Below are 13,308 nucleotides of genomic sequence, written 5' to 3'. Positions count from 1 at the left end.
GTGTAAATATAAGGAGCTATCGTAACAATTTAGAAGTTATGAAATTCAACAAGGTAACATTCCCATAACTAAATTACGGCATGTTTAAGAAGTGCAAAATTAACGACCAACGTGCAGCAAGGAAACAAAACCATGTCTTATGAACTGCCTCAATTTCCAGCTGATTTGTGCGGCTCCGACACTTGATTCATTAGAATTGGACATTCTGCTCAAATTTCATGACTTCTGTGATGTTCCTATACTTTCACATAAACTCACTGTGGAGAGTCAAGTCTAATAACCATGAGATTAACCAGCCCTTAAAACATTGCATTAGATTGTAATGCTTTCATACATTGACTCATTCAAATATAACCACAACAAAGTTCTTGCTTCTCACCTTTATTCAAGTATTTCACAGCAGTTGGCTTACAAATTACAGTAAAGGTATTCCAAATTCCAAAGTTTAAAAACAAAACATTTAAATAACTTATTATCTCACACTAATGCGAAATTCAAAAAATGGGAAGTCATTTTAATACAATGCTCAGTAACTATAGAATTCAATATATAGCATAGTTAATGTTGCAAAGCTAAGCATTCAAACAAAAATAGACACACCTTTATATGAACCAAAACGAGACACCAATGACTAGGAAAATAAATGTACAAATACAACAGCCAATGCTGCTTTTCAAAGGAACTCAAGCTTATATTATGATGAATCCCACGTTCATCTTCATGACCTGGCATTCCAATTTTCAGTGGAGGCGGGATTATGAAACATATGACATAAACCAAACGTGAAAGACAAAATACAGCTGTTGTTGAAAGGAATCTAGATAAAATGTGTTGGCAATGGGAGGAAATTTAAAAGATTACTAAATTTGGTACAACACACATAAAATCATTATAGGTTTTTGTTGATGCTACCAATGCTGCTACTGGCACAGGACATTAAATTGCAAATGGAATAGAGAACAAACAACTCAATTCAAAAACAGTAAGGATGCAGCAGTTCCTGAGACCTATTTAACCCTTTTTAAATCAGAAACATGCTACAAAATTCAGCTATGTTTTTCAACAAATGTACAGTTTGTAATAACAATTTCCCAAATTTGCTCCATATAAAATGCTGTTAGTTTAGTGTAGTTTAGATTGTAAAATACCCTCTTGCAGTTATACTTCTTCAATAAATAGGTAAGGAAAACATCACTGTGAAAACGTATGTCAATGAAATTTTTGTGAGTTCCTATTAGTCTTATTAAATTTCTATAAACTTTTATTTCTCAACATTTTAAATAGATAGTCCCAAGCAGTCATTTACTGAAATTTATTCAAGTTGGGAGTTCAAAGTTCACATGGGAATTCTGAAGCGCACTTTGGATTACTGCAGTTTCTTGAAGCCAAAATTTTGCAAGTTGTATGAGGAATTGCAAAAATGTTTTATAATCAAGTACCTTAGCTTTAGAAAGTAAACTGTAGTACGCACACACTACTTACAGTATTCAGTAAACACTGATGGTAACTGGTAAACTGTGTGACTGAGAAAGCTGAGGTAGCTCAACATATAGCTGCAGTAGTCCAAGATCACTGTTCTTTCATGAGTGAGTATATTTTGCATATTTTGTTATAATGCACCTTACAGTTTAAAGAGGCTGTAGTGGATATTTGGATAGTGGGTTTTGTAACACTGGACCTGCAATTGTATTAATTCTCACATTCTGTGCTTAGAAAAAAAAATAAAATGCCATCTTCAGTTCAGGAATAAAGCCTACACTATAACAGCGGTCAGTGGCTTTAAAATTACTCCAAAATTGCATCCAGTTACTCCAGCTATTTATCATGACGCAAGCATCAACAGGGTTTAATCCACTAAAAAATGAACATTCAAAACTCCAAAATCCATCAATATAAAAGCGAATCTTAAGCTAAATGCTGTCAAAAATTAATAAAATAGGCTGAATCACTCTATCCAGTTTCTTAAATTATGAAGTTCTGCTCCATTGAATTCAATGATGGCAAGTTTGTGTTGGGGAGAATAACCAATGAGAACCACCTTTTTTATATCATAGCACCAGACTGTGCAACAGTGATGGCAAGTGGTTTTGAGTGTGTAATCTCAATCATGTCCAGTTTGGTTCTGTAGGCTGGTCTGTTCCAGGTACCTGAGACAATAGCACCAATTCACAAAGAGAGAGATTAAGACCAAGGCTCTGAATGTTGCTGAATGGCTCAGAAGGCTGCTTCCCTGCAAGCAGTTTATATGTTGAACCTGTTCCTCTTCAAAGGTTCACGGGAATGTATGAAAGGTCTTTAATAGATTTTCCATTTCCTATATCAATCAAAATCACAATGGTGTCAATAAACAGCTTGTAATCTTAATAGCTTTGCTAGAATACTATTTAATCTGGCAGCAAAGAGATTTATTGTGAAGTAAGTGAAATAAATGATAAAGGATATGAGCATCCTTTTCAAATGAAAACCATTTCCAGTGTGTAACCTTTAAAACAAAATAGCGATTTGTATACATTGCACAATGAGTCCAGCTGTAAAAACAGATTCAAAAATAAAATTAACTGATAGCTTTGAAAGAAATATTCATGTAACTAATTTCATGAAATAGTAAATTTGACGAATGCTTTGTTTCAATACAACCTCTAATCTTGCACATTATAAAACAGTCGAATGTTGTCAAAGATATTTTGAGGTTCACACATTGACTAGGCTTAAGACAGGGTAAAAGCCAGAGTCAGTGATATCTGGCTACAGCTAGCACCAAGATTAAATTATCATTCTTAGAGCTTTGTTTATTAAAAGAAAACTTATGTTACTCTACAGTATTTTTAACAGTTACATAAATTAATGGCTAGAATGTAATCAATCAATTTACTTACTTTTCAGTACCTATTCTCTCAACATCAATAATTAGTGTTCAAACATTTTAAATAAATAATTATCTGCACATCAAGTAACGAAGCTCAGGTTATTAACTATCTGAATGATTAAGATATTCAGTGAAGTCTTTTTTTAAAATAAAATAATCTAATCTGTTCATATTCTACTATAGTCCGCCTTCATGTTGAACAGGTAGAACGTTGACTACACTTTCAGTTACAATTGCAGCTATATATTGACCGAACAGAAATGTATTTTATAAGATGGAATGGTTCAAGTGTTGATTCATATAATTTGCACGACACCTGTTGCCTTAACGTAAAGTGGGTGCATTTTACACCGACAATCCAAAGAAGTCTGAATTCAAGTCTAGGGACCTTACAAACACCCTTTAGCCTCCTCAAATTTATCACCTGCAAATGTGAGATTTTATTTTTGAAACCAAGGAGCAATTTGTTCGTCTTGAAATCTTCCTACTTACAGCTATTTGATGTCTAACTTTAACATTAATTATTCTCCAACACCACACCATGGAATTTAAATCCATACATTGGAACCTTCTTAAGGGCTTTCTACATATTCAAGTAAATAAATACATTACTCTCATCTATCCCTTAACCACTAAAGTGCTATCTTTGCCTGAATGATAACTGTCATTTTTATTCATTCTACTTAAAGTACAATGACTATTACCAGAAATCGAGTGCCATTATCAAAATATGCCTGAACAATTGCTAGACAAAGGTGATCATCGAATTCAATTTAGTTTCTCAAAAAAAAGAGCAACATGGAACAATTCCTGATAATAATTGTAAAAAAATAATAAAAATAATAATTTGTAGAAAGTAATACTTGGCATTCATAATTTTCAAGTGAATAATAGGCAATTTATTTTGTTAGAAGCGAGTTAAGGTCGATTCAGACTATGCATGAGATGGGATCACTGCATTGTAACTTTGGAGAATATTACCTTCACCATTAGTCACTAAAATGATAGCCAACGTTCTAACCGGAACAAAAACAAATCTGGATTTTCTATCATCCTGTGCTGAACACAACCCAGAATTAAATAAGGGCTCTGATGGCTACACAGGGCGTTGTCTATTAAATATATATACGACTTGTAAGCATATTTTTTAACACATGAAAAAAAGTCAATTTTGGGATTTTAAAAAAATAGAAAAACAAAATCCTTTTTGAAGGAATTAAAGAACTGCTGCACCATTTACACAGTTGAATGGCCTAATTAATTGCAGTATCCCACAAGGTGGCTGAAGCAAGCATATAAGATGCACAGAACCCCTCATTTTCAAGGCATAATTTTTTCTGTTAATCCAAGTGCACATAGGTCCTATGGGGTGATCATCAAGATGAATTTGTATTACTACTTACCTCAAGTAATTGGGTTTTGTCATATTCTTTGCGATGACGATAGATGCATTGACTAAGCAAAGAATAAAGCTTTTCGAGTTGATCAACTGTAAAATTATTGCTCGTCTTAGTGGCCAACTGGAGGATATGCTACAAAACAATATGGAAGTTCTCATTAGGTAACCTTGACTTCTTGTAAACCAAGTAACTTCAACACAGGAGTTATGATCATCTAGACTATTAGATCATCATGGATACATCTTTGACTTCAAAACCTTTCCAATAGGAATTCATCACATGCATTTTTTAAAAAAAATTCACACTCCCAACAGAATTTAAATTCCAGAAGGTATTGGAAATCTGATGTTTAATCTGAAATAAACCATACAACCTGGAACCTGAGAAGATAAGCAATGCCCAAGGATATCAGCAACCAGAAACGACAAAGAGAGACTCTGGTTGTTGAAACAAGAAGTTAAATAATCTGAATAGAGCTAAAGTCCAAAAATGTCTTTTGCTCAACTTAGCAAACCACTCACTTCAAATGGATGACAAATGCTGATCTTACTTATGATACTCACATCCCATGAAAGAACAAAACAAAATGCTGTTAATGCTCAGAAAAAAACTGTGCTTCTAAAACATATGGTCCCTTAAACATGGTAGAAAGAGATAAGCATGATCATATGGCCCTGACACTTAGTAAGTTTGCAGATGACACCAAAATTGGAGGTGTAGTGGACAGTGAAGAAGGTTACCTCAAATTACAACAGGAACTTGACCAGATGGGCCGATGGGCTGAGAAATGGCAGATGGAGTTTAATTCAGATAAATGCGAGGTGCTGCATTTTGGGAAAGCAAATCTTAGCAGGACTTATACACTTAATGGTAAGGTCCTAGAGACTGTTGCTGAACAAAGAGAACTTCGAGTGCAGGTTCACAGCTCCTTGAAGGTGGAGTCGCAGGTAGATAGAATAGTGAAGGCGGCGTTTGGTATGCTTTCTTTCATTGGTCAGGGTACTGAGTACAGGAGTTGGGACGTCATGTTGCAGCTGTACAGGACATTGGTTAGGCCACTGTTGGAATATTGCTTGCAATTCTGGTTTCCTTCCTATCGGAAAGATGCTGCGAAACTTGAAAGGGTTCAGGAAAGATTTACCAGGATGATGCCAGGGTTGGAGGATTTGAGCTGTGGGGAAAGGCTGAACAGGCTGGGGCTGTTTTCCCTGGAGCATCAGAGGCTGAGGGGTGACCTTCTAGAGGTTTACAAAATTATGAGGGGCATGAATAGGATGAATAGGATAAATAGGCATAGTCTTTTCACTGGGGCCGGGGAGTCCAGAATTACAGGGTATAGGTTTAGGGTGAGAGGGGAAAGATATAAAAGAGACCTAACGGGCAACTTTTTCACACAGAGGGTGGTACGTGTACGGAATGAGCTGCCAGAGGAAGCAGTGGAGGCTGGTACAATTGCAACATTTAACAGGCATTTAGATGGGTATATGAATAGGAAGGGTTTGGAGGGATATGGGCCGGGTGCTGGCAGGTGGGACTCGATTGGGTTGGGATATCTGGTCGGCATGGATGGGTTGCACTGAAGGATCTGTTTCCATGCTGCACATCGCTATGACTCTATAACATGAGAATATTCTGAAAAGCAAAACTATCTTAGCTAACCTAGTTCTGGATTAGTGGTCCGGGAAGAGCACAGCAGTTCAGGCAGCATTCAAGTAGCTTCGAAATCGACATTTTGCCCAAAACGTCGATTTCGAAGCTACTTGGATGCTGCCTGAACTGCTGTGCTCTTCCAGCACCACTAATCCAGAATCTGGTTTCCAGCATCTGCAGTCATTGTTTTTACTTAGCTAACCTTGGTCTATCCCCAAAAGAACTAATTGATCATTCATCTGACTGAAAGTGCTTGCTATATGCAAAAATGACTGGTGCCTTCACATTGCAAGAATTGTACTTCACTATAGATGAAGCATTCAGTACATTGAATTGGCGATGTTAAATTGCCCATAGCGTTAGGTGCATTAGTCAGAGGGAAATGGGTCTGGGTGGGTTACTCTTCAGACTTGTTGGGCTGAAGGGACTGTTCCCACACGGTAGGGAATTTAATCTAATCTAATCTAAAATAGTTCTGACAAATATAATGCAGCATTGAATGAGTGAGTTCTTTTATGTCCAACGATTCACTTACATTTGGATGAAAACTCACTCAATTCTGAACTGATCAAATATAAAAAGAACAATACCATACACAATTCCACAACTGAAGCTATTAAGATCATAACAAATATGCACAGCATTTGTACTCAGTGAAGTTTGAAGGTAGATTCAGATTCCATTTTTGGCACTTGCCCAAAGACAAACTGGGTCTGTGAAATGTATTAATTTGACCATAGTGTGAATAGAAACCTGGGCTTCTCCTTGGGGAACCACTTTCCTCAGAGAAGTCCAGAAGCAACTGAACAGTAAAACCTTCAAACACTGAATTACAAATATTCTTTAAACAGGAAAAAAAAAGAACTGTGGATGCTGGAAATCAGAAACAAAAACACAAATTGCTGGAAAAACTCAGGTCTTTCTTTTCTGTTCTCTGCTGATTGACGAATTGACCTGCTCAGAGTTGATAGTGTAGATGCTGAGAGGTATTTTCTGCAGAAAAGAGAACATAAAAACAAGGGAATGGGTTGAAGAATAAAGGACTGATCATTTAGAACCAAGGTCAGGAGAAATTACTTCGTACAAAAGGTATGAATATATGGAATTCTCTATCTGCAGGATTGTGGCTGCTCCATTGTTTCATACAGTGAAGGGTGGGATAGATAGATCTTTGGTCTCTCTTTATATATGGGAAGTGGGCCTGAAAGTACAGTTCAAGCGCTCCATTAGCCATGGTCACATGAAATAGAGGAACAGGCTCACAGGCCACATGATCTATTCATGCTTCTTGAATTCTTGTAAGTACATAAATGGCATTGGATAAATTAGTGGTATGAAGTGGCAACAAAATCCTGTGGATAAAGTGGCCTACATTGTATGAGGTAGCTTCAGAAATGGTGAATAAAGTATTTCAAAATGCTTTAGATTCTAAAATAGTTTCCAAGGATTAGAAGGTAGTAAATACAATCCTTTTATTTACAAAAGGAGGGAAAGAAATCAAGAACTACAGACTAATTAGCCTAATGTCAGTAATTGATAAAATGCTAGAATATATTTAGAGGCATAAGACTACAAGATATAGAAGGAGAGATAAGCCATTTGTCCTATCGAGTCTGTTCCACCATTCAATCGTGGCAGATATGTTTCTCAACCCCATCTCCTGCCTTCTCCCCATAACCCTTGATCCTCTGACTAATCAAAATCCTTTTTACCTCTGCCTTAAAGACACTCAATGACTTGGCTTCTACAGCCTTCTGCAGCAATAAGTTCCACAGATTCACCTGCCTCTGACTGAAGAAATTCCTCCTCCACTCAGTTCTAAAGGGTTGTCCCTTCACTCGGAGACTGTGAACTCAGAACCCAGTCTCTCCTACTAGTGGAAACATCTTCTCAGTGTTCGCTCATTATCCATGTCTCTCCATGGCAAGAGACCTCAAAAATCAAAAACTAGTGGATGTAATTAATGCCCTTGGACTTTCCAAACACATTTGATAAGGTGCCACATAAGAGGTCATTATATCAAATAAGTTTCTTGAAAATGCAGAGAATATTAGCATGGACCAAGAATTGGTAAATACAGAAAACAGAAGTCAAGAATAAATGGTATGTTTTCAGGCTGGAAGGCTACAACAGCTGGAACACGACTTACAGCTCAGGTATTTACAATCTATGTTGATGAATTAGGTTCAAGAACCAAATGCAAATCATGCAAGTTAGTGGAGAATACAAAATTAGATGAGAAAGTTAACGGCAAGATGGATACAGAGGAATAGTTCACATTATCAACCAAAACTACAGCTGGAACACAATACAGCAAAGTATAAAGTTAATAGTCATAGGTCACAGTCATACAGCACAAAAACAGGCTGTTCAGTCCAAGTCTTCCATGCTAAGTTTCCAAAACAGTCACATCTGTCTGCGTTTGGCCCATATCCCTCTAAATCTTTCCTATTCATGTACCTGTCAAAATGTCTTAAATGTTGTAACTGTACTTGCATCTACCACTTCCTCTGACAATTCATTCAGACATGAACCACGCTGTGTTAAGAAGTTGCCCTCAGGTTCACTTTGGTGGAACAAAATTGTGAAAGATGGGGAAATGTTTGCTTTCAGAGTAAGCTGGATGTCCTTGTACATTAACCAGAAAGTTAACAAGAAGGTACTATAATTAAGAGGCAAATGGTTGTTAACTTTCGTTAGAGTATTTAAAACATAATAATAAAGAAGTCTTTCTAAAATCATAGAGAACATTGGTTAAGCCATACCTGGAGTACCATATACAGTTTTGCCTTCCTTCCCCAGAGGACATACTTGTCCACAAGAGAGAGAAATTAAAGTTAAGACTGGTCCGTGGGGAGTGTCTCAGGAGATGAGATTGATATAAAATCTGCCTATATTCCCTGGGGTGCAGAGTAATGAGAGATAATTCAGCTTAAACACTTAAAATTCTCATGAGATGAGAAAAGATAGATGCTACAATATGTTTCCCTTGCAAGGGATGCGGGAACAAAATTTTGGAATAACGAATCAGCTGGTTAGAATTGAGATGAAGAATCATTTCTTGACTCAAAATGGTTGTCAATGTTTGGCTCTACTCTAAAGAGCTGTGAACACAGAGTAGGCTAAAGGTTTCTGACAGGGACCAATTTGTTTTTTTTTAAAAAATGTGTTAAGGGAATTAAGGGGTATAGAAATAGCCTAGTAAGTTGAGCTGAAGTCAAAAATCAGTCAAAACTTGTTGGATGGTATAGCAGGTTTAAAGGGCTAAATAGCATACCCTAGTTCTTATTCTGTATGTTCTTACATAAGCCTCTTAATTTATCAGCGTAGTTATTTGCTGTGATGTGGATAGGGGGAGGAAGCACCCAAAAGGAGAAAATATAGGCACAGAAACATGATAGATAACTCCATAAATAAATGCAATTGAAAATAAGCAGGTATTATTCCAATGATTCTAACTTTGTGACATCTTGGCTGTCTCCATAATACTTGGGTAATAAAAATTTTTATTAATATTCCAAATGGCTGTTGTATTCTCAGGAATTCATGGAACAATAACACAACATAAATCCGCGAATTTTTTTGCAAACTGGGAATAACTCTGGAGATGTTCAATTATTCATCAACTTACCTTTAGTCGCGCATGGTCCAAAATTACTGGGGGGACGGGTTCTGAAGAGTCTTCCAATACCTGCTCCATGTGCACAACTGTCTTTTGTTCTACATGTACTGAATGACTTGTTTTCATCCTGCCCAAAACTAAGGTACATTTTTAGATAATTGTTAGTCCCAGCAGCCAGAGATAGTACTTTAAACAATTTAGTTTCATTCAAGGACAACCCCTATCTTTTAAGGAAAGCTTCAGCAACAAACAAAGCCATGTAACTTTTCAATAAATCCAGCAGAAGCCACAGTGAAATTTTGTACACTTAAACCTCTGGCCAAACTCAGTGTACTTGTCTCAGCCTACAGGTTCGAAATCCCACAGAGATAGCCCAATCTGTTACGAACCCACAGAGATTATTACCTTTAAAAAGAAATTTGAACTTTCGGTTAATGGTTGTACAAATTAAAATACAAGATATTTTAAGATGTTCACTGTAATAATAAAATACTAAAAGCGTTAACTAAATATTACTTTTGCAGGGAACTTATACTTTAAATGACAGGACAAACTTTCAACACAATATAAAAAGCTATAGTGTACACTGTTCTTTAAGCAAACATTAAAATCTCAAAAGCTCAGTCCAAAGTGATTCTTAGCTACACAGGGTTTACACCTGCTCTTTTCCTTTCTCAGTTTAATATTTTCTAATGCTAGAATGGTCCTTTGTGAATACCAGTATTATTGGCAATCCTTGCTCTAGGTTAGGAATATGTCAGTTTTGACTCTTCACAAAATTAATCTTGATAATCAGAACATGAGCTTCCCACCCACATTCAACATTCAAGCATATTTTTGGTCTCTAGCCCCTCTCCCTCTTCTTTCCACACCCTCACCACCATAGACCAATGGCAGTCTAACCAGTATATGATATTCAGTGATGTTTACCCCAAAAGCCTGTAACCAGATAAAAGAATGACTTTCCTCTGTACCCTTCCCATCTTAAAGGCCATTAACATGATAATGTGAATCTCACAGATCTTTGATCCGAATAAGAGATGTTAATTTAGTTTTCTTTGACAGACCAAGTATCTTCCATATTGGAACTAAATGGACAATTTAAACCAGAACTGTTTACCACTCAAGCATTTTCAACACCTTTCTGGAATATCAGTTACTTGTAGTCTAACCACTGTCAGCACACATGCTGTTGCAATTTTCTCTTTGCACATTCTTCTGAGCAAAGCAAACAGTCTGGGTCCCCTTTAATCTCAAACAAAGAAAACAGCCTTTCTGCCAGGCAGACTTTACAACAGGTCACATGACTTCCTCAAGTAAAAGATAAAGTCCTAAAACAATCTCAAACTTCATAACACATTGATGAGAATTATGATACTTTTTCTTAAATGCCTGCCCAATGGCTTATTTTCCATCATTATAGTCAACTCTGTCTCCATGCCATTGAAACTCTAACTTTGAGGGGAGGCAGTAGTGTAGTGGTACTGTCATTGGACTACTAATCCAGAAGCCCAGGCTGATGTTCTAGGGAAATACATTGGAATCTGGTTACAGTAGTTGATGAAATTTGATTTCAGTAGAAATCAGCAATAAAAGATGGTCTAAAAGCAATCACGGAACCACTACTGTCATTAAAATCTACCTGTTTCACAAGGAAATTGACCATCCTTACCTGATTTGGCCTGCATGTGACTCCAGACCTATAATAATATGGCTGACTCTTCACTGCCTTCAAGGTAACTAGGAATGGGCAAAGTTTGCTGGCCTAGCTGGGGAGACCACCAGTGCATTTAAACCATGGCCTTTATTTAAGTTTAAGACACTAGTTTTGGATCCAAGTGTCTCACTACCCAGTTTAACATGAAATTCTATTATTTTATGATTCAAGAAAATCATTTATCTTGAGAATGGTAATTAATCCTATCACATTACATATTACCATATCCAAAATAGCCTGTTTCCCATTTACACATTGCCTTTACATACTGTCCAAGGATACTGTCCAAATAATTTATGAATTTGCTGTCAAGGTTACTTTGCCAATTTGACTTGTCCAAACTCTCATAATATTAAATTCACAATTATTTCAATATCTTTCACATAAACCCTCAATAGTTCTTTTTTAATGCTCTGTCCTACACAGTAATTACTATTATAATTCCAACTGTCTTCATTCACTTGTTATTACTCATGGTCACTCAAACTTATTCTGCATCTTGATCTTCTGAAGCAAGATCATTTCTCACTATCATATTGCACACATTCTTTATTAGTGGAGTTGAATAAGGGTTAGATGTGCACAAATTGTCGGAGGTGGCAGGTTAAGTTAAAAAAATGGTTAGCAGACATACAGATTGCACAGCTTATCAAAAGAGGCAAAGAATACAAGGAAGATATAGTAGATCTTTTAAAAATACTGGTTAGGCCTCAACTAGAGTACTCTGCCCAATTGCGGAACCACACCTTTTAAATCAGGGATGTGAGGGTAGGAGGGAGCACAGAAAAAAATCAACAAAAATGATTCTGGAGATGAGAAATATAAATCATGTAAGACTAATGAAGCTAAGGCTGCGTTTCTTATGGAAGAGCAGTTTGAGATTTCTTAGAGGGGTTCCAAATTAGGAGCTGCCCAGACTGAAGAAACAGGGAGAAACTTTTCCCATCAGTGAGCAGGTCAAGAATCAAAGGTCAAAAATTTAAGTTTGGAAAAGCAACAGAGGTGACATAGAAGAAAACTTTACTTCACAAAGTGGCTACAGTAAGAAACACTGCCCAAGAGCGTGGTGGTAGATTTAATCATGGGTTGAACATGGGGGTTAGCTAATTCTTTGAAGATAAAATAATTGCACTGATACAGGTACACAGGCTAGCTAAATTGCTTAAATGGGAACCCAAATAACGCCCTCCCGTGTTGTAACTTTGTCTCTACCATTTTTCTGTATTCCAATCCAACTCCCTGTTGCACACTGTGTGCTTCGTCCTTTCCTCTCATCATTCACCCTATCATGACACTGCATAACCATCCTGTCCTTTCTCTTTAAATTTTTAGAATTCTCCTCTCCAACAGCTAATTAATTTAAAGCAGAGACTAACTCCAAACTCTGCTTTGAATAAGGCAGATTATATATCAGGATCACCAGGGTCTACTTGTTGCAAAGACGAAGTAATCAAATTTCAGTCTCAGTTCCCAGCAAGCATGGGTTCACGGAAAATAAAACACTAGAAATTTTAACGTTCATGGATAAATATGCAGAAGAAGTTTCAAAATAGAAATTTTAAACAATTACAGCTGCAGTTGAAGCAAATTACAAAGTAAACTATAAGAAGCATTCCCCTATACACACTGACACAACATACAAATAATGAAAAATGTTGATATCCCTAGAATCCAAGTCTTCAATTTTACAAATTAAATTTTAAAAGTGGCTAGAATGACACTGACTTTAATAATGCTCAGAAGTGAACAATAAAGCTTTTTGCCATGATTAATTAACCCAATGTGAACCAACAACAAATCAGAAATTTGTTTCCTTGTCACCATAATTTTTAGGGTAGGCACTTTTTTTAAAAATCTTTATTATAAGTATAAAAAGTGAATCCAAACGAAAAAGTGTATTATTCTATATCTAGTTAGCATGACCCAGTCAGGTTTATAGTGGATGATATCAGCATAAAGTTTCTCTACTGCATGCCAATGACTCAAATATCCTCTACACTGCCTCAATTCCAACTCAAAACATTGACAGTACCTGCATGGTACTTGGCTTTTC

At 36.5% G+C, this 13,308-nt stretch overlaps 1 protein-coding gene across 3 annotated transcripts in view; it reads right to left on the bottom strand.

The window, feature by feature from the left end:
* Positions 1 to 365: 365 nt before the first annotated feature.
* The window catches only part of atad2b (ATPase family AAA domain containing 2B), a 139,560-nt gene continuing 126,617 nt past the window's right edge, over positions 366 to 13,308 (bottom strand). For all 3 annotated transcript variants that reach the window (XM_072562149.1, XM_072562158.1, XM_072562165.1), the window contains exons 26-28: positions 9,548 to 9,675; positions 4,270 to 4,398; positions 366 to 2,314 (exon numbers count right to left, since the gene is read on the bottom strand). In XM_072562149.1, coding sequence (XP_072418250.1) covers positions 2,273 to 2,314; positions 4,270 to 4,398; positions 9,548 to 9,675 — 299 coding nt within the window. In that variant the 3' untranslated portion in view covers positions 366 to 2,272. The remainder of the gene's footprint in view (positions 2,315 to 4,269; positions 4,399 to 9,547; positions 9,676 to 13,308) is intronic.

Source organism: Chiloscyllium punctatum, chromosome 3, assembly GCF_047496795.1.
Source record: "Chiloscyllium punctatum isolate Juve2018m chromosome 3, sChiPun1.3, whole genome shotgun sequence".
Classification (NCBI taxonomy): Eukaryota; Metazoa; Chordata; class Chondrichthyes; order Orectolobiformes; family Hemiscylliidae; genus Chiloscyllium; species Chiloscyllium punctatum.
Note: the sequence above shows the minus strand (reverse complement) of the source record. Positions and strands in the feature narration are given on the sequence as shown.